Source organism: Spermophilus citellus (genome assembly GCF_964194105.1).
Source record: "Spermophilus citellus genome assembly, chromosome: 2".
Taxonomy (NCBI): domain Eukaryota; kingdom Metazoa; phylum Chordata; class Mammalia; order Rodentia; family Sciuridae; genus Spermophilus; species Spermophilus citellus.
In genome coordinates, this window is record NC_138183.1 from 71,660,793 (window position 1) to 71,683,068 (window position 22,276).

General features: G+C 38.4%; 1 protein-coding gene across 3 annotated transcripts in view; it reads left to right on the forward strand.

Annotated features, from left to right (window-relative positions):
* ENTREP1 (endosomal transmembrane epsin interactor 1) overlaps positions 1–22,276 on the forward strand; it is a 61,025-nt gene that overhangs the window by 11,532 nt on the left and 27,217 nt on the right. For all 3 annotated transcript variants that reach the window (XM_081281585.1, XM_081281584.1, XM_081281583.1), the window contains exon 2: positions 35–91. In XM_081281585.1, the coding sequence (XP_081137711.1) occupies positions 80–91 (12 nt within the window). In that variant the 5' untranslated portion in view covers positions 35–79. The remainder of the gene's footprint in view (positions 1–34; positions 92–22,276) is intronic.

Sequence of the window (22,276 nt, forward strand, 5' to 3'; positions counted from 1 at the left end):
TTTTGTAGGCTGATGAGGCTGTTTATCCTTGCAGGTGATACTCTCTGGAATCATCGGATTAACAACTTGGAAAAGGCCTATGATACTCCTGGTATGTGCAGATATTATAACTCGTTATCCTTTATAAAGTGTGCTGGTATGAAGTCTGTTTATTGCCGCTTCAGCTTCCTTGTTCATTAGGAAAAGTAAGTTAACAATGCACAATATTAGAAGTCAGATATTCTTAGAAAAATAAAGAGGATACTCTTGCTGGTTTTCTGACTCATGTTAAGCTTCTCACACACCCAGTACTGTGCGTGTGTTCCTAGTTCCAGGATTAAAGCTCCTTCTAAACACATAATTATTTAAAAGACCTGTTTACCGTGGACAGTTTTAAACAGACACACAAGGGAAGGAACAATGTCATGAACTCTCTGTAGCCATCGCCCAGCTTCAGAAATTATTTTCTTGCGGCCAGTCTTGCTGAGCTACACTCTCAACCATTCCCCCACCTGACACATTCTTTTTTTCCTCCTTTGTTCTTTTGAAGAAAATCTCATCCCTTAATCATGAATATATGACTTTTTGTTGTTGGAATGTCCTTGTTGGACAGCCTCAGAATTTTGTGGCTTAGATTTGCTGTACTGTCTCTCTAGCACATAAATATTGTATTTTCTTGGTAATAGAGACATATACTGTGACCATCCTTTTGTTGTTACTGAACTAAAATGGTATTAAAAAAATGAACCATTTTAAAGGGGCATTTAGGACATTTTCAATATTCATGCCTTGCTTTTGTTTGCTCTACCACTTTGATTCAGAGAATACTGTAAAAAATAGACAATGGCCACTGGAATTTATCTAACTTTCAAGATAAAATAAAGGTAAATAAAATGAAATATTCAAAATAAAATATTCAGTTTGAATGAAGACTACTTAAAAAATCATTTTTCTGTGTAACATCTTTTCTTTTTATCTTTCTCTTATTCATCTCAAAATGGGGTTAAATTATTTCCTAAATGTTATTTTCAATTGTGTATATATATTTAATAGTTCACTTTAAATAGACCACGTATTGCTAGGCAATAGGTAATAAACAAAACCATTTAAATTCTTAAATGCAACAGAAGCACCTTGAAGAATCTGTACATGTCCCGACTCATGGATCTCAATTCTGTGCTGATGGTCTTGAAATACAAAGTTATGTGTTTTCAGCTCCACAAGGTGACACAGGCAACATTACAGCTCCATCAATTATTGCCTTTAGTGAAAGTCAAATACATTAGTATTTGAAAGAAATTAATTGCCAGTGTAGCATTTTAGTATGTTGGGTAGCAGCACAGAAGAAATCAGAGCTTTGGGTGAACTTCACAAATCAGAACTTTTGGGTGAACCTCTGTGTGAGCGACCCAGGTGTGTTTCACCACAATTGTCCACAACTGTAGTCTCCACAGAAAAAAATTTGGAGGGTGTTCAGTGTTTTTATTAATATTTGCCTATAGACTCACCTTTGCACTCTTGGGTCAATATTAAGATGCTTAAGTACTTAAATTGAGTTAAAATAAGAAAATCTCTCCTGATAACTGTGCTTCGAAATTTCCAAGTGATAAAGAGAACATGAGCCCATGAACATGAGCTCTGGATAGATGTTAAGAGAGTCCACATTTAAAGACATTTATTTCTTTATATTGTTTTCTTTTGGAAAGGTGCCTTATAGATTTATGATGTGAACTTAAGCAAAATAATTCTAATAAAAATGTATCCTTCTTAACTTCCTTTGTTTATTTCTCATCTGTGTTGAAAAGAATGTGTGCTTTTACAGGGTGTGGAGGTACACACCTGTAATCCCAGAGGCTCAGGAGGCTGAGGCAGGAGGATGGAAAGTTCAAAGCCAGCCTCAGCAATTTAGCGAGGCCCTTAGCATTTTAGCAAGACTCCGTCTCTAAATAAAATATAAAGAAGGATGGGGATGTGACTCAGTGGTTAAGCACCCCTGGATTCAATCCCTGATTTAAAAAAAAAAAAGTCTGTTTTATCACAAAGTTGTAGTCAGTGTGTAATACTATATTGTGCTTTTAATATTAAATTAATTAGGCTAATATCAGTTAATACTATGTTTCCATGTATGAAGAATCTACATGCTTATCATTTAAAATTGCTAAACAATTTTCTATTATATTTCTGTATCATCAGTTACTATTGTATTGTTGGACATTTGAGCTTTATATTTTTGTTGTGATGAATTATTTATTTATTTATTTATTTATTGGTACTGGGGATTGAAACCCAGGAGTGCTTTGTCACTGAGTCACATCCCCAGCCCTTTTTATTTTTTATTTTGAGACAGGGTCTAGGTGGTTTAGGGCCTCACTTAGTCGCTGAGGCTGACCTTGAACTTGTCCTGAGTCGCTGGGATTACAGGTGTGCACCACTGTGCCTAACTGAGTCACATATTTATTAGAAGATGACATAGAGATGGTTAAAATGTTAATCAGTGTCACTTTATGAAGAAGAGAAATTAATTTTTAGGAGTTGTACTAGGAAAAACTTTCTGAGTTTAACAATAGATCATTTGAGCCTTAGTTGACAGCATACACAAAAAATTCTCAGTTCACATGAGTAGTATACCATTATAATCTGTGCAAAATGCTTTTGTTTTGTCAAAAAATGAAAAAAAAAATTGTGATAAAATAAAAGAAACTGAATGTGCCTGTCAGATGCTCCTAGTTCATCCCTCTGAGAGGTATGTGACTCTTGTGTGAATCCCTAGCCTTTCCTAAGCCTAGTTTTCTTGTTTGCAGAGGGGACAATTTAGTGGTACTAAGGGTGGCTCTACCATACCCTTCCCTTGCTAGATGTTTACTCCTTCTTTCCTTTCTTTACTTCTTTGTTGCCCAGCTTCCTCTCCCTCAGCTTCCTGAATTTAGGGAATGTGCCAGTGGCTGAGTTTTGGTGGGAGGCCATGTGTTCTGCAGACCTGGGCTTGGCCAGTGAGGGCTCTAGCCACCCTCTCCTTCATTTCCCATGCCTCCTGCGGCTTGCTAAGGATGCTTTCTGCTTTGGGACCTTCTTCCCCTGGCTGGATGCTTGGCTGGCTCCTTCTCTTATGGCTTTCAGCTTAGTACTCACTACCTAAGAGAGGCCTTCATTGATCCCCCTGGTGATTCCTCATCCCAGGAACTGAATTTTTTATTATCTCAGCTCTGGACCTATTGGCTCCTCAGTGTGACTAGCTTCTGTACTTAACTGTTTATTATGTGTTGTTTGTCTCCCCTGACCGTCATCCATGAGGACAGGGGTCTTTTTCACCTTCTATCTCTAGAGCCAATATGCTCAATACACACTCATTGTTGACGGTGGAGTTAATTTGGCAGCCAGTAAGATATTTAGGTCCTGGTGAGTTCTCTTTTACTTTTGTCTTAAAATTTTCTCACTGGCTTTTATTCTTCAAAACTTTGTATTTGCAGCTGGGTGCGGTGTAATCCCAGCAGCTTGGGAGTCTGAGACAGGAGAATCATGAGTTCAAAGCCACCTCAGCAATGGCGAGGCGCTAAGCAGCTCAGTGCGACCCTGTCTCCAAATAAAATATAAAACTGGGCTGGGGATGTGGCTCAGTGGTCGAGTTCCCCTGAGTTCAATCCCTGGTACCTCCCCACTCACCAAAAAATAAATAAATAAATAAAAATTAAAAAAAACTTTGTATTTGCTCCTTTTAACTTCAGGATTGTTGGAATGTTTTTTGGGGGGTGTGGTTGGGAGCAGCAAAGTTGGATCACACCAAGGCTCTTTGAGAGGTACACTGTCCTCATTTTGAGCCCTCAGAAACATGAGCATTCCCCTTTGAGAAGTACTCTCTCATGGGCTCCCTCTGTGATTGATGCAGCGATTACATCAGGATTTTTGCTGGTTTGAACAAAGCAGTTTGACCTAGTTCCTTTGGACTCAACCTTTCATGGAAACTCAGAACTGGAAACTTCATTCATTGAGTTCTCTTCCTTGTTTGGATAAATACTTATATGTTAGAACAAAGACAATAGTATTGGAATAGAGTCTGTAAATATTTGTAACTATGAATAGGATTAAGCTAGGAGTGTATGCATTTGTGCGTAGCTGTGAGTCTAGTATTCTAGGTTGTGTATTTTCCATAAAGATTTACCATTTTCCACTTTTAAAAAATGTTCTTATTTCTTCTAGGCATTATTCCTTTTTCATTCCAATGAAATGTTTTATAAGTATTTAGAAATCATAGACTCAGATCTGGAAATGACCTCAAAGATTGTCTTGTCTACGCACCTCAGTGAAAAATTGAAATTGTCTTAATGAGATGTTTTTCTTTGGTGGTACATTTAGTAAAAATTGCCACTGTGAAAGTCTGGCCAGATCTCTGCCTATAATTTTGGTTGCTTATGAAGTGGTAATTTGAGGTATTGTTGTTTTTCTTGTCAGTTTGGAGCAGACGGGGTAAATAAAACCTTAAAACTGGTAAAGGGACAGCTCTGTTCTTTAGCATCAAAAATGAAAGTTCTTCCCTAGTTGATTTCCCTGGGTAATATGTGGTTTATTTTGAACTGTGGGTCTCACTGACTTGTACCCCAGACCAAGGACAGAAGAGGGTAATTGCATTGGCTGTTTTTAAAAGTATCTTTTGGTGTCTCTCCTAACTTCAAGATCATAACATTTAGGATAAAACCTCATTATCCAAAGAGATTAAAAAATGGCTTTGGGTATTTATTTTTCTTCCTTATTTAGTCCAGGTAAGCTAGGCTGACAATGTAGCTTTCCCCAAAGTCACTTGGGGACCCAGATGTTTTTCCTCTTATTGTATCTTAGAGGGAGAGTCATGGGATACCTAGGCACTTTGTCCAAAGAGATAGAGCAATTGCCCTTACCATTTAGCCAGAAATAGTTATAGTTTGGCTATGCTGCAAAATAGATGGTGGTCTTTTCTTTCCAATGATACAAAGAACTGTAGAGGTCATAAATTTCATGTGCAATTGAGGAATCCATGTATTTATAAAATGTGCTCAGAAATTCTTTGGCCTTACGCAGTCTAGTTCTTTCAAGGACATTTCATGGCTGTCAATAATTTGGAATGATCCCTTATTTCAGTAGTTCATGAAATCTGATTTTTAATGCTTGTATATTACCACTAATTATCAAGTGACCTTAGGAAATCTCTTGATTTCTGTGTCTATAAAATGAGTGGCTTAGAGCGTAATAGTTTGTCGTTCCAACTTTCATATTATAGATTTCCAGTATCCTCTTTAGTAACCATGGAATTTTAGTTTCAGCTGGGCATTTCAACAGGCCATTGTAAGTTCTCTGTGTGTAATCTCAAGAGTGTGTTGTTTCATTCTGTTTTTTTAAGGCATAAAGATGGATGGCTGTTTTTTTTTTCTTTAGAATGGTTAACAGTACATTGTTACATGTGAATAATGCCCAGCTTCTTTCATAAACTCCTTCTCATGGGATTTATATGGTAGGTATTATTCCTGTTTTATAGATAAGGGATCAGTAGCTCAGGAATTAACTGGCTGGTCCAGTTCACAATCAGATGAACTATTATTAGAAAGCACTCTGGGGTTTTGGTCTTATTCCAGTGCTTCCCCAGAGCATTGTACCATTTTACCACCTCCTTTCATTAGCAAACTGGTAGACCTTGCTCGGTCTGACAATGGCTTATTTTGAGAGGGACATGTAAGTGAAATAAATTATTTTCATATTTATGACCATCTAGTTCTTTTTCATGATCCAAACTGGCCAAAGTTATGGAAACTTTATCCTTCATTCAAAAGAGCCAGAGGCACAAATAACGTAAGATGGTACAAGTGGTCCAGTTTTGTGTCTCAGTCCTGGCATCTTCAAAGGGCGAGTGGCCAAGAAAATGAACTAATTCCTTAATGTGTTCAATGAGAATACACCTAACCCTCAGGGATGTACTGGGGAACAAAAGACAGCTTTCAATGCATGTTGAAACTATAAAATGTAAAATGGGGTCTAACGCCAGGCAAGCACATTATGAATTACTTTTATCATTCATTGAGAAAACCCCCAAGAGGAGATCCAGTCTCTTGCTCTGTTGTGTCACTGAGTAACCAGTGGCAGCAGAATGTGCATTTAGGCATTGTGAAGGCACCCTGGGCTGCCTAGTGTAACCTAGTCTCTTGACAACAGAGCTTTCATTTCTCTCCTCTGATTACTTCTGAAACTTGCATTGGGTAAGAATCTGGGTTTCTCAGAAATGGAAAGCACTCTTGGGTGGTCCATCTCCTGGCATACTCCAGACCCATGCAGGACCTTATTATGCAAAGTTGCCTAAGCCAACAAGGGTATGTTTTAATGAGCAGGTTGAGTTTGGTAGTAACAGTAATTGCTAAAACTTAGAAATAACCTTCTGCCAAGTTACTTGTTATAGTGAAAGCCAGCCCCAGAGCAGATTCTTTTATACATACAAATTCTTATTAGCCACCAGACCCCTCCACCCTCAAATTGTTCATTCCCTTCTTTCTGAGGCTGAAAGGATAGAAAGCTAAGATTTGAATCATGCCCATAGAACAGTGTGTGGACAATGTTTTTGCATCTACTTGTCTTAAATCACTATGATTGATTTCCCAAAAGCCTGTCACTCAAGCAAAACTAAAGCTTCTTAGACCTACTTCAGTAAGGAAAAAAATCTCTTTGTCAGTGGTTCCCAGAAAGCAGGAGTCAAAGAGAGGATGTTTATAGGGGTTTAGGACGCTGGCTGGGTGATTTTAAGGTGAGCCTGGCAATATAGGCACCTGGTTGAGATCAGCAGAGGAGACTGGGAATTTGGCAAGAGAATGGTCTAGAAGTAGAGCCTGATGCATGAAGTTGATAACTTTGTTAGTTGATATATGGTTTTACTCTTGAGGAGCCAGTAATTCCTGGAGTAAGTAGCTAAATTGGTTTTTGCTTGTTCTCAGTATTTTTAAAAATAACACCATGAAAGTGTGGCCTATCCCAGAATCAAATCAAGTAACTCATTGTGTTAGTTAGGCTTGCAGTGCTGTGACCAGAATGCCCCCCACCCCCTGCAAAAAAAAAAAAAAAATAAATAAAACACCAAAAAACAAAAAAACTTAGAGGAGGCAAAGGTTAGTTTGGCTCATGGTTCCAGAGATTTAGTTCATGGTCAGCTGAGTCCATTGTTCTGGGCCCAAGGTGAGGCAGCACATTATGGTGGAAGGATGTGGTGGAGAAGGGCTTCTGCCGCTCCATACATGACAGTCTGGAAGCAGAGGGAGGGAAGCGGGAAGGGATGCAGGGAAGATGCACCCTTCTAAGGGTACACCCTCAGTAACCTCCCTCCTCCAGTCACACCAAGAATTCCAAAAAGAGTTGCCTGGTAGAGATCCTTAGTGAGAGAAAAGAATGATTTCTAAATGGACAACCTGAATTAGTAGGTATTCAGCCCACTGCTGGAGGGAAAGACCCTGATTTGTCCTGGGTCCCCTAGTGAGCTGTGTAACTTGGGGTATAATTCACCTCTGCAATAATGTATGCAAACATATATGTGTTATATACATGACATAAAAATCTTTTATCTACCTATATTTCAAACACACCACTATGACATTTTATAAATTAGTAAATGCTTTTTATTTTATCTTATTTATTTTGGGTATTACAGATTGAACCCAAGGGTACTTTACCGCTGAGCTACATTCCCAGCCTTTTTTATTTTTTCATTTTCAGACAGGGTCTTGTTGAGTTGCTTAGTGCCTTGCTTTTGCTGAGTCTGGGTTTGAACTTTCGATCCTCCTGCCTCAGCCTCCTGAACCACTGGGATTACAGGTGTACACCACCCTGCCCAGCCGTAAATGTCTTTTAAAAGTGAAAAAAAATTTTTTAAACACAGGAAGAGCTCATTAACCTTCTTACTCTATTAAAATTAAAAATTAGACCTCTGAAATATTTCTTTTAGCACTGAAAGTTTATACACTCCCTGGAGTTAGCCATTTTATACTCTTTCTGGTTTTAGTAGGCCTGAGGGTGGTCCCATCTTGCCAAAAGTGGGGTACTTGTCACACTTATGCTAAGCTACCTTCCCTCCTCTCCCACTGCCTAAAAAATATCTTTATTTTCCCTATTCACGAATTTATAATTTTAAATGCTGTTATAAGCTTCTGTTTCTTAGTTCTTCAATTTTGGATAGCATCTTTTGACTCTGTCTTTTAGAAGATGAAGAAATCAGCACTTTCCTCTACTTCTTTTCTCATTCCACCTCCTAATTTTTGATAGTAACACCACTACCTTTATACTTGTCAGTGCTTTCACATTTGTATTTTGCTCTTAAACTATACTGTACCATTCATACTTGCCTATGTATAGTTTCTCAAATAACAAAAACAAGTAATGGCACTTATAGAATGTTTGTTATATGAATGTTATTGTATTAGGATGTTAGCACTGGATTCTTTATTTCAGGTTCACCTGAGGCCTTGAGCCGAGCTGCAGTGGCTCCCGGGTTCCAGCATGTGTGTTAGACTATTGAGCACTGGAGAACCTGACACCCGTGGTGTTGACTGGCTTGGTGTCAGGCACATGCTTAGGGGATGGAAAAGGCTGGTGTAGTGTCCTGTGGCCTCAGAGGTAAAGACTGCAGTTGGAAAGTAACTGGACACTGACAGACCAAGCCCAGGGTGCATGCTTCCAACTTGTCCAAGGACCCTGTAAGAGAGAACAGGATGGGGTGAGCTTGCATCCTGCCCAGGGGTGAGGCGACCTCAGCAGGAGAAGGCTGGGCCAGACATCCAAGTCAAGCAGTAACTGTCTCTGAGGAACCAGTGGGAAAAACATTGAGGACAGTCCCCTGTACACTCTTGTCAGGATCAGACCTTAATAGTCAGGTGACTAGTAGTCATACATTCACAGTCGCAGCCCTGGCCTCCCCATTACTCTCTCCCATCCAAATGTCAGAACTGTCGTTAGCAGGGCTGCAGGATAAGTAGACACAAAAACAGGGAAGTAGAGAAGGAATGAGTCCCTCCGTGCCTTTCCCTCTGCAGGTTGCTGCCTGCCTGATGCCGGGATGGGAAGAGAAAGTTCAAATAAAGTTCCAGATTTTGATGGGGGCACAGATCTGGACATTTTCATTACTGACTTTTAATGGTGACTTCAAGTGATTGGAGGACTGTTTTGTCTCTTATATTGACCAGAGGAATCAAGGCCCTGGCCTCAAATTTTATCATAAAGGATCAGGAATAACTAGAGCTACAAAGCAGCTTTGAACTACCTTGGGGAGAAGAGCAAGGTGGTTTTCTGCTGCCCCCGTGACTCCCACTGGTTTAAGGGACTAGTTATTTACTGCCACACCAGGAAGAATGATTAATTCTAAAGAAAGGAAAATGTAATCCTACGTCAAAGGAGGGCTATTTTAAGCTGCCAAGCCACACGCCTTGTTCTTTCTCATTCTCTGTGATTTGCTTGGCCATCATCACATTTTCGTTTGCTTCATTTTTGAACCATAGATTAGTCAGCTTTCTGACACTGTGACAAAAGACCTGAAAAACTAAACAGAGAGGAGGGAAGACTTATTTTGGCTCACAGTTTCAGAGGTTTCAGTCTGTGGTCCTAATTATGGTTCCATTGTTCATGGGCCTGTGTTGAGACAGAGCATCATGGCTGGAAGCACGTGGTGGAGGAAGGCTGCTTATTTCATGATGTCCAGGAATTAGAGAAAAGGTCCAGGGACAGAAGACACCCCTTGAAGGTACGCACACACCTTCTCCCCCTATGACCTGCCTCTTGTAACCAGGCCCTACCTCCTAGTTTCCATTACCTCCCAATGGCACTGACAGATGGGGGGACGCTGAGTTTTGAACATATGAGTATTTGAGGACATTCCAGATCCAAACTATGACAGCCCATAACTTTGATGTATAGTTCCATATTTTTCATGGAGGTTTTCAGTGATCCTTTTCTTTTCTTTTTCTTTTTTTTTTTTTTGTGGAAAAAGGTCATTTAGCTGCCTTTTAAAAAAGCTTAACTAAGCTATAGTTGACATAGCATAAAATTCACCCATTTGAAACACACAACTCAATGATGTTTAGTATATTCATAGGTAAGAGCAAATGTCACCATCAATTAAGGATCATCGGTTACATTTAAAAAAAAAATTAAGGATCATTTCATCACTCTCCCCAAAGCCCTGTCCCCATTAGTAGTCACCTCCCACTTCCACAAAATATGCCCTGGGAAGACACTAATGTACTTTCTGCCTTTATATAGATTTGACTATTCTGGATATTTCAGAGATTATTTGATATGTGATCTTTGTGACTGGCTTCCTTCACTTAGCATGTTTTTTAGCATAGTCTTTGAAAGGTTCATCCATGTTGTAGCATATATCTGTACTTGTTCTTTTTATTGCTGAATAATATTCCACTGAAGGAAATACCATATTTTCTTTATCTATTCATCAGTTGACAGCATCTCCACTTTTAGATATTATGAAAAATGCTGCTATGAACATTAGTGTACCAGTTTTCTTGTTGGACATGTTTTCATTTTTCTTGGGTATGTGCCTACAAGTGGAATTGCTGAGTCATGTAGTAACTGCATGTGTAACATTTGAGAAACTGATAAATTGTTTACAAAGTGATCACATCATTTTACTTTCCCACCATCATTTTACTTTCCCACCCGCAGTGTATGGAAGTTCTCATTTGACCAGTTTTTGCAAACATTTACCATCTGTGGTTTTGATTACAGCCATTCTTTTGGGTATAAAGTCATATCTCATGGTTTTGATTCCATATTGAGCATCTTTTCGTGTGTTTAATTGGTTTTGGAGAAATGTCTGCTCAGATTCCTTGCCCATTTTAAAATTAAAGTATCTTTTTATTACAAGTCCCTCATCAGATATGTGATTTGCAAATAAATTTTCCCATTCTGTGGGTTGTCTTTTCACTTTCTTGATGGTAACCCTTCCAGTAAATGGGGATGGAATTAGAACAAATTGTATTCTCTGTATGATTATGTCAGAATGAACCCCAATATTATGTATAACTATAATGCACCAAGGCAATAAATATTTAGAAAACAAAAGTTTCTAATTTTAATGAAGTTCAGTTTATCCACTTCTAATTTTGTTGCTTGTACTGTCATATGTAAGAAGCCTTTGTAAAAAACTAAGGTCATGAAGATGTAGTCTTATATATTTTTTTCTGAGAGTTTTGTTGTTTTAGTGATTATCCTTAGTCTGTGATCCATTTTGAGATAATTTTTTGCATATGGTATGAATAACATAAATTCATTCTTTTCCGTGACGGTTTTCAGATAGCCCAGCACCATTTACTAAAAAGATTCTTCTTTCTTCATTTAATTAGGTTGGCACCTTTGTTGACAAGCTGTTGACTAAGTGTGAGTTTCTCAAGCACACTCTTTCTGCTAGTTGTGCACTTCTCCCTTTCCACATTGTTTTGCTGAGATCACTAACTTCCTGTCCTGGTTCATACTTACTTGTTTTCCAGGTCTGTTACACAGATGTCACTGCAGTATATCTTTTCATTGTATTCTTGAATTAAGTCCTTTTTAAAAAAATCTTGTGCATTATTTTTCCTTGAATTCCCTTTTCATTTTTCCAGGGAATGTTCTCAAATAACAAATTTCAGGGGGTATTGAGGGAAGGGGACCTTTGGACATCTTGATGTACCTTTGTTTCTGTCCTCCACTTGAATGATAATTTGGCTGGATATGGAATCCTGGTTCAAAATAATTTCCTTCAAAAATTTGAAGTCACTGCTTGATGCTTTTTGTCATGACTGAGAAGCTTGAGGCTTATCTGATTCTCATTCCCCTTTATTCTGTAGGGTAGCTCGTAGGAATTTTTTTTTTTACCTTGATATTAATAGTTCGGTTTTAAAAAATATAAAATTATGACTCTCAGGCAAATATAAAACAAACATGCCATTAATGAGGAAATACTACTGACTCAAAGAGCATTTGAGAAGCTAAGTTTTTATAGGTAGGTAATGTTAGAAGATTGCTGGGACAGATGCAAAACTAGTTAGTGTAGAGCAGGCCATGAACTGTAACTTTTGAGGTTTTCTATTCCATCAGATGGAATTTATTTCCATCTCTACTGAAATAAAATCCACAACATAAACTTTGCCCCCCAAAGAGTTGTAAAATGGTATTAAATAAATAAATAATTTAACATAATACTCCCAAAGATTTCCAAGCTGTAGATAATTTTCCTGCTATTCTTCTGAAGTTGCATAAGGATGTGTCCAGGTGTAGGTGCTTTTTTTTTTTTTTCATCCTTTTGAGTATTTAGTGAACCCTTTTCATTTGAAGACATGTATCTTCAACACTGAGAAATTTTCTTTGCTGTTTTCTTGATTATTTCCTGTCTTCCATTTGCTCTCTTTTCTGTTTCTAGAATAGCTAATAGATATTGGATCTCTTGTACTGAAAGTCTTTGTTTTTTAGCTTTTCAAAGTCTTTTATTTTCTATTTCTTTCTTTTTAATTTGTATTCTAGGTGTTTTCTTAATTTTTGTTCCTGTCATTATATTGTTGTGTTTATTTTGAAAATTATATTTTTAATGATTAGAAATATTCTTCTGATTGCCAATTTATCCTTTGTCACAGAAACTGTTCTTGTTTTACGTATGCTATATTTTTCTTCTCTCTCTTTCTCTGAAAGTACATATTAGATATATTTAACATTTTTGTTTCCATCCCTTGAATAGTTTGTTTTCTTCCTGAGAGTGAGTGGTGCTGGTTGATAACCTTGATCCTTTGTTGTATGGTGAGATTTTTGAGTGTCTGTTTATTTCATATCATTCTTTATAGTTATGACTGAAGAACTAGGTTAGTAATATATGTAATATTTCTAATAGCTGTATCTTATAATAACATAAATGAGATGTATGTATTAATCCACTAATCACATAAATTGTTATTGGTATTCTTATTCTGAGAAAACCAAGGCACAGAGGGGTTAAATAATTTGCCCAACATCACATAGCTAAAAGTGGCAGAACTGAGTTGTACCCTAGCTGGTCTGTTTCTAAGAGTCTGTGTTCTTAATCACCATCTTGCTTGTATGATGGTGCCTGCCCAAAAGAGGACATCTCACCAGGACCCCTGTTCCCCAGCTCTGTTAGGAAAAAGTTCACTGGTGTTACCTGGTAGAAGAATGCTTGTACTTCTTATTACTTTTGGATTTGCAAAAGTCTCTTCAATATTTCTCAATGTTTTATTATGAAACTTCTTAAACTTATAGGAAAGTTGAACAAATGACAATGAATTCTCATATGTCACCCACTTGGATTCAATAACTTAACATTTTACCGGGGGTGTTATGTAGCTACATAAGTAGATTTTGTTTTTATTGCAGATTACATGGTACTTCACCTTAATACTTAAGGAAGCATCTACTAAAAACAAACATTCTACATCACCATGATTACATTTTCATACCTCAGAAAATTATTACCAATTTCCTAATGTTATTGGAGAGTCAACATATATGCACATTTCCCCAGTTGTCACAAAATATTTTTTATAACTTTAATTACTTAATGAAAAATCTTTGGGGACTGAGGGTGTAGCTCAGTGGTACAGTGCTTGCTTAGCATGTACAAGGCCCTGAGTTTGCTCCTGAGCATTGCAAAACAAACATACACACACACACACACACACACACACACACACACATCTTTGCAACTGAAGTATGAATATTGCTATATGTATAAGTATATAACTTCATGAATTATCAAAAAGTGAATGCTCAGGCTGGGGTTGTGACTCAGAGGTAGACTGCTCACTTAGCATGCATGAGGCACTGGGTTTGATCCTCAGCACCATATGAAAATAAAATAAAGATATTGTGTCCACCTATATCTAAAAACAAATATTTAAGAAAAGTGAATACTCCCATAGGATATAACTAAAAAAAAAAAACCAGAATGCAATCAAGGTTTACTTACTAGATTTTGTTATTCTGCTTCTTTAGTATTTTTGTACTCTAGAATACTCTTTTGCCTCTTTTTTTTTTTTTAAATCTAGAATTGACTGTGTGAAGAGATGACTCCATTTGGCTTATATAATCTTGTTGTTGTTCTTCTTCTTTGATATGAAAGATTTCAAATATACCCTAAAGTTATGAGGAATATGATAGACCCCCACAGACCCATTGCCCAGCCACAGCAGTCAATACACGTCCACACCGTCTCATCATTTTCCTTGTTCCTTTACATTGGAGTATTTGAAAACAAAGCCCAATCTTTACAGTATTTCATCCTTAAATATTTTAGTATGTGTATGTCAAGTGTCTAACTTGCTTCATGTATATATTTAAATTTTTTTTTAAGTTGTAGTTGGACACTATTTTACCTTTATTTACCTTTATACCTTTATTTTACTTCTTTATTTTTATTTGGTGCTCAGGATTGAACCCAGTGCCTTGCATGTGCTAGGCGAGTGCTCTACTGCTGAGCCACAACCCCAGCCCCTCATGTAAATTTTTTGTAATTTGTTTTAACTGGAGCCAAAAAGCAAAATCCTCACATTGTGCTTGGCTGATATATCTCTTATGTTTCTTGCAACCATTAAGTCCCTCTGGCTGGGATTCGTGCTCAGAGTCTCTCATGTTTGCAGTCAGATGGCTGCTGGGCATGGAATCGTCTGAAGGTTTGACTGGGCTGTACATCTAAGGTAGCTCTTTTGCATGACTGGTGGTTGGTGCTGGCTGTCAGCTGGGAGCTCAGCTAGAGCTGGTGACTATAGTGTGAACATGACCTCCCATGTAACAGCCATATAACATGGTGACTGGGTTCTGAGTCGGAGTATCTCAGTGAGCATCCCAGGAGGCCTAGGCAGGAGCTACACAGTTTCTTATGATCTCTCTTCATAGGTCCCAGAATGTACTTCCACCACATTCTATTGGATGAACAAATTCCTAAGGCCTGTGTAGAATCAAGGAGATGAGAGTTGGATTCTATTTTTCATATTTTATATTGTGATAAAATACTAAATTAAAATCACCATTTTACCACTTTTAAATTTACATTCAGTGGCATCAAGCACCTTCACAATATTGTACTATCACCAACACTGTTTGCAGAATTTTTTCATTATTCCAAACGGAAACTCCATAGACCTTAAAGAACAATTTCCCTTCCCAAGTCCCTAAAAACACATATTATTCTCTGGTCTATGAACTTGCCCATTTCTAGGCACCTCATGTAGGCGGGGTTGTATAATACTTGTGTTTCTCTGTCTGGCTTACTTAGAAAAGTGTTTTCAATATTTATCCCGTGTTGCTGCATTTGTCAGAACTTCATCCCTTTTTATGGCTAAATATTGTTCCATGGTATGTATCGAACCTCACCTCTTGATGTGAGGAAGAGCATTATTAATACAGAGAGGAAAGGACCTGATGGTGGTCATCTTAAGAGTCTACTGACTCACTGGCATATTTCTCAGGAGCTGTATTTTTGTGATGCGGAAGGGCACAAAGGACATAAGGTCTGACTTTTTAACTTATTGAACCTTGAGACACTAAGAGCAATAGAGCAGGGACCAGAAGAAGGGAAATAAAGAAACTTAGAAAAGTACAGAGGAAAGGACAGAAGAATAATTGAGAAAGGAACATGAATCTCAAGAACTAGAGATCTTTAACTTTCCACTGCTTCTCTTATCTTCAAATCTAAATTAATTTCTGCCACCTTATTCCCTAGGAACATTACAGATTGGGCTCCTGATCAGTTCCCCTTGTAAGAACAGCAAGTCTCATGTGTCACATGGTCACTGTTTCTCTGAGAAGCTCACGAGATCCTTCCTCAGGTCCTTGGACACATTCTTGATGAGAATGTGCTAACTGAGGGAGGATAGACCTGTCCAGGTGGAGGAGCTATGGAGGCAGACACTTCTCACTAAGCCTGATTGCTTAGCTACTGAGAAAGAGCACTTTCCTGAGAACAAACGAAGGTCAGTGTGCTGAGAGGGGAACCTGAGGGACCTGGAAGAGAGCTGGGACAGGAACCCCTGTAGGGCACATTTTGCTTTTCACAAGTAAGGAGGCTTGGAAATGCCCCTGAGTCTGTGCGTGTCTTCATCCAGCTCCAGGTTCTGAGTGCTTTTAACTCCTCAAATCTGTGTCCCAAGTGGATGAACATATGTGTCTCACTCTAGTGGGCAGAGCAAGAGGGTTTTCACTCATGTTGAAAGAGGAATGGGAAAAGAAGTGTTATCATTATATTTTAAACACTTTATAAAAAGAAAATCAGGAGACAGCGTAATGTGAGTAAACCTGGCACTTCCCCGCCTTTGGGAGGAGGGGGAGACAGCTGCTTCTGCTCCCAGCAGCAGCCTGTGTTTGCCTTGTTGGCAGGAGAATTGGTCAGGACAATGACAGTGGATCTGCCAAGCTTCTGGGAGAAGGGTGTCAAGGACCAGAACCCTGCAGTCATTGCATGTGGAGCTCCTGAAGTGGGGTTAAGTAGCTCAAGTGTGGGCGTTGAGTGCCCCACAAGAGTTGTTAGGTGTGGTTGGTCGCCTTGGGACCGGGTGATCATCTACACATGCATTTTGCTAAACCACTAAAGAAAGGTTTTAGATTGGAGTCTTGCCTTCAGTTTTTTCCCCCAGTGCTATTGTGTTGAGCTCCTGATTCTAGATTGGCTTAAGATGCTTCCTCACACTGAATCAAAATTCAAACTTTTAAGAGGCATACAAATTGTTGCCTTGACTGTCAAAAGTCCTGTGTCCTTTGTCTTATTCACCATTAACTAGTCAGAGACTCACAGCTCTGGTTCTTTGCCTCTCAGGATGGGAATGTTAAAATGACAGTTAGATCCCCAGCCATTGGAAATTGTCTCAGTAGGGAAATTGACATCTGAACTCTGAGGACTGGGGCTTTGTTTGTCCTCTCACCCACCGCCCTTACTTCTTCCTCTGAACAATGGAACAGAAGTCCCAATTCTTCCATCTTTTCCCAGGATCTGTGGAGGTGGCCATTTCCATTCTAGCATTGCTAGTAAGTGTGTGTGTGTGTGTGTGTGTGTGTGTGTGTGTGTGTGTGTGGTCTAGAACATGAAAGCATCATATCTATAAGCAGTATCCATCAGAAAAGATCCATTCTTTTCCATTTGTTCAATGATTCACTTACTCATTTTATTTACCATCTACCTGTGTTTTTTTTGTCCTTGGTTCAGATTTTGTACCCCACTTGAGAAAACTATATTTTATTTTTTTTAATTATTAAAAATTTAAATTTTTTTTCAAATTAAAAAAAAATTTGAAGCAGTATCAAAAGAAATCTGTTTCCAAAGTTTCCTCTCATGAGAAAAGAATTTGGCAAACTATTGATATTTAAATAAAAACAACACATACAGTTCACTGTTAACATTTAGTAAAAATATTTATCATTTCTGATAGTGTAAAAAGGAGGCTTGTATTCAATGAATATGTAATTTTTTAAGGGACTCTTTTTTTTTTTTCAATCACAAATAAAAACCTTTCTGGATTGGAGTCCTGCATGTAGTGCAGGCAGATAGAGTAGGGGCTAACCCAGTGTGAGAAGGTCATGAGGACCTACGTACACCCAGAGTAGCAGGACCCTGGGGGGAGTCTGTGAGAGTGAGGGAGGGTGTGAGGACCTGGGAATGGGATGGTAAGGGCAGTTACAGGAGAGGTGGGGATGGGAGGGTGCAGGGAGTGAAAATGCACTGAAGCCAAGCTGGAGAAAGGGCAGGAAGAAAGGAGGCCATGGTTCCTGATTTATTAAAAGTTCCACAAGTGTAGTTATGGAGGAGAGACGTTGTGCATGTGTGTCAGGTCCTGCCTGGGTAGTTCCACGGACATTGCCTTACCTTTGGTGTTCCCTTCAACCATCTTTGAGGTAGGTATTACTTTATATTATGGGTGAATATGAGACACCTAGAGAGATTAAGGTAGTTTGTCCAAGATCACTCAGCTAGTTAGTTAATGGCCTGGAAACACACTCATTTAAAAAAAAAAAAAAATATATATATATATATATATATATATATATATATATATATATAGAGAGAGAGAGAGAGAGAGAGAGAGAGAGAGAGAGAGAGAGAGTAGTTGGACACAATACATTTATTTTATTTATTTTTATGTGGTTCTGAGAATCAAACCCAGTACTTTGCACATGGTAGGCGAACACTCTACTGCTGAGCCACAACCCCAGCCCCAGAACACACATTTATCTAACTCCAATTCATTTAATTTTGTGTTTTAAATTTAGTTCTCATTTTTACCAAAGTCACACATGCACGTAGTTCAAAGAGTCAAATAGTGTTGTTAATTTTAATAAGAGTATCAAATTCTTTGTTCCTCTTCTCTTAGGGTGGCCATCTCCACCATTTTTTTGGTATTTATCTCTGTATTTATAAAGAAAGCATTGGCATTGCGTTTCCCGATATTCCAGAGTTAGGTATCCTAGACAGTTAGGAGATCTTGATTGTTGTATTTACCTTTGATGTTCTCCTTCTCCATATAGTTACATCATAATTTTGGTCAGGGCATTATTCAGGTTTTATCAAATTTAAAATCTTTTCTGGGGGTTGTGGATGGACACAATACCTTTATTTTATTTATTTTTATGTGCTGCTGAGGATTGAACCCAGTGCCTCACACATGCTGGACTAGTACTCTATCACTGAGCCACAACCAAAGCTCCAGTCTTTATCTTACTTTGACTATGATAACTTTTCCTTTGGTGTAAAATACTTAGATTTCCCTCAAGTTAACAATGGTCTTTTCCATTCCCCTTAGTTTTTCTATCACTAAATCCCATTTCAGCACTTGCCTCCGTAAGCCTCTTTCTCAAACATTCAGGCCTGTTTATGGGCTTCTCCATCACTTTCCTCCTCTTGGAGATGCCCTGCAGCCTTGACTCACTGTCTGGACCTGCTGCCATGAAGTCCTACCCTAACTGTCACCCTTGTCACTGTTTGGCCATTATTCTGGGCTTTCCCATTTCCTCTCCCTGAGGCCAGGTCTGTTTCCTAGCTCCCATGCCCTCTTTTTATTCCCTTAGCTCCCCTCTCATTTTCACAGTGCATCATCTAGGAACTTTGTGAGAAAAGCATATGTGAGAAACACATTTTAAAACTAATGTATAAATTGTAGAACTGTAAAAACATTTTTATTCTACTCAAACTGGATTGTTATTTTTAGCAGAATATAGAATTCTGAGTTGGAATTTTCTCTCAAAAATTTAAAGACATTGTTCCATGAAATGTGGGTTCTGCAAAGAAAAATCAGTCTCATGTGTGGTTGAAGAAAAATTTCTTCTGGGTCCATAGCTGTGGTCAAGAAAAGGAATCAGGAGTTCTGATTTTGTTGTTGTTGTTGTTAAAAAGGGATAAGGTATGCATAGTAATATGCACAAATCTTAAATGTATAGTTTGCTGAATTTTTATAGATGTGTACACTTGAGTAATATTCATCCAGGTTATGAACTAGAAATTTTCCAGCATTCTATAATGTGCCCTTATGCCCCATCCCAATCAATTTTCCTACCTCCCTATTGGAATATATTGGTCCACTTTTCATTACTGTAAAGAAATACCTGAGGTAGGCTACTTGTGAAGAAAAAAGGTTTATTTACCTCACTGTTTTGGAAGCTGAAAGTCCAGGTTCTGTGCAGGTTCTGGTATGGTCCTCTGCCTCACCTCTTGGAAGATGACAGTGGTGGTAGCAAGAGATCACATCGTCAAAGCAGCAAGCCAAAGATACTGGAATCCCACAATCCCTTGTAAGAGCACACCCTCCTTTGCCTATGGACTTCTCAGTAGGTCCCGCCAACTCTCAGCATGGCCACACTAGGGACCAGACTTTCAACACAGTGAAACTTTGTGCAACACTTTTAAATCATAGCCAAACAAGGGGTACCCAGTGTTCCGATATTTTTCACTATAGATTAGTTTTACATGCTCTAAAACTGCACATATATGGAATTATACAGCATGTGCACTTTTGTGTATGGCTTCTTCACACAGTATAATGTGTCTGAGATTCATCCCTGTGTTTCCATGCATCTGGAGTTTGCTCATTTTTATTGTTGGAGTTATTTTATATAAACATTTTTCATTTTTTAATTTTTTTGGTACTGGAGATTGAAGCCAAGGGCACCTTACCACTGAGCTACATCCCCAGTCCTTTTTATATTTTTATTTCGAGACAGGGTCTCACTAAATTGCTCTAGGTCTTGCTGAGTTGTTGAGGCTGGCCTTGAACTCATGATCCTCTTGCCTTAGCCTCCTGAGTTGCTGGGATTATAGGTGTACTCCACCGTGCCTGGCTTTATTGCTAAGTTTTATTTCTTTTAGGAATATATTATAATTGTTCATCCATGTTCCTGTTCTTAGGCATTTGGGTTTCTTTTTTTGGCTATTATGAACAAGTTGCTGTAAGTTTGCTTATCTGGGCTTTTTGTGAACTCTACATTAACCTGTCTTGGGGCCATATCTGAGAGTGGAATTGTTGGGTTATAGTATGGTTCATGTTTAACTTCATTAGAAACTTATGATAGTTTTCCATGGTGCTTGTAATCATTTTATAATTGTTTCTTCAGTAGATTTGGAATCAGCCTTAATTGGAGACTTACTTCCATTTCCAGAGGTGTCTGGTGGCCACCCCTTGCTGAGTATTTGGGGATTCTGAAGAGTAAATCCTATAGGGGTTTGCCTTCCCTCCTTGCTGTCGTGGGATTCATTTTTCTCAGCACCACTGGGTCAGTTCATACTCAACCTTCTGAAACTTTGCTGCCCCTTTACATTTCTGCATTTAAAATCCTCATTTTACTACCATCTTAGTGGGTTTCCAGGACCTAGTAGACCAAAATGCTTCCCTTCAACTCGCCACTTGAAGTCTAATCAGTTTTAAAGCTTGTGCTTTCCCACAATCATTGGAATTGCTTATTTATTTAAACATGAACAGTAAGTTTGTCACATCTTGAGCTTGGAGCAGTAGGGAGGTAAGGGACCAAATAAAAGTCCTTTGGCAGCAGGGAAAGGTCAGCCTATTTAAAGGATGAAATCTTATATCAAAATGCACACTCAACAATACCAAGCTGTGATAGCCATAATTATTTAATGGTATTATGCGATAGGGATTATGAATAAATTTTATCAGGTGAGAGGCAAACAGAAGGTGATGCTGCCTCTTGGTAGCCACAGATTCCCCAAACCTCTTATTTAGTCACTTAATTGATGCCTGGGATGAACTTGGACACAATGCAATTAATGAGAGGCAAGGTGAATTCCAAATACGGAATTGAAAAACATAGTATTTTTTTTTTCATTTTGCACTTGGTATGAGTATCGCAAAATATTTAAGATTCAAGTTAGTAGCAAATGAAACCACAGCATAAAAGGTTGAACTCAGGTTGCGAGTCCTTGTGAGAGGGCTCACTGCCTAGATCTTGGATGTGCATCTTCCCCTGATGTCCCCAGGGCCACGTGGGCAAGGCCTCTACTTTTTGGCTTCCAGTCTGTCTCATGATTTAAAATACAGGTTCTAAGAAGACATTTCTCTGTCAACCCTGGGCTTTTCTTTCTTGAGAACAAATCTCAAGAACTAGCTTCTGTAAAATTCAGGGACTGAAAGTCATGGTGCTCACTTCAATGGGCAGGTTTTAAAAGTAATGGTACTGACAGTTTTTTTTTTTTTAAAGCAATTACACCATTTTATACTTGCACAAGCAATGTTTTGAAAGTTCAGTGTTCCTCATCCTTACCAACACTTGGTATTGTTGACTTTTAAATTTTAACCATTCTAGTTGTGTTTAGTGGTATCTCATGGTGTTTTTAAGTTGCATTCATGATGATTGATAATGTTGAACATCTTTCCATGTGCCTGTTGGCTTCCTGTAACTTTCTTCTCTGTGTGTGCAATGTCAGTCCAAGTCTTTTGCCCCACATTTTGAATTGGGTTGTATATCTTTTTGTTATTGAAACAAGGGGTTATTTATATCCTGGACACAGGTTCCTTGTTCAATATATGCATGAAAATATTTTTTCCTTATCTGTGACATGCCTGTTGATTTTGTTATTGTAGTTTTTGATAGCCAGGTTTAATATTTTAGTAAAGAGATTTGGGGTCCAGCATTGGGAGTGTTGGGTCCTCACTCAGTTTTGCACAGGGTGATGTTAATTTTTAGTTTTATGAAGGGTAGTAGTGGGCTGTTTTCTGTCTTTTCAAGGCATCCTGTATTTTGCTATGGAAAATTTCCAAAGGAAAGTTCAAGATCTCCCTGTACTAGCACTGATTGTGTTGCTGGATATGAA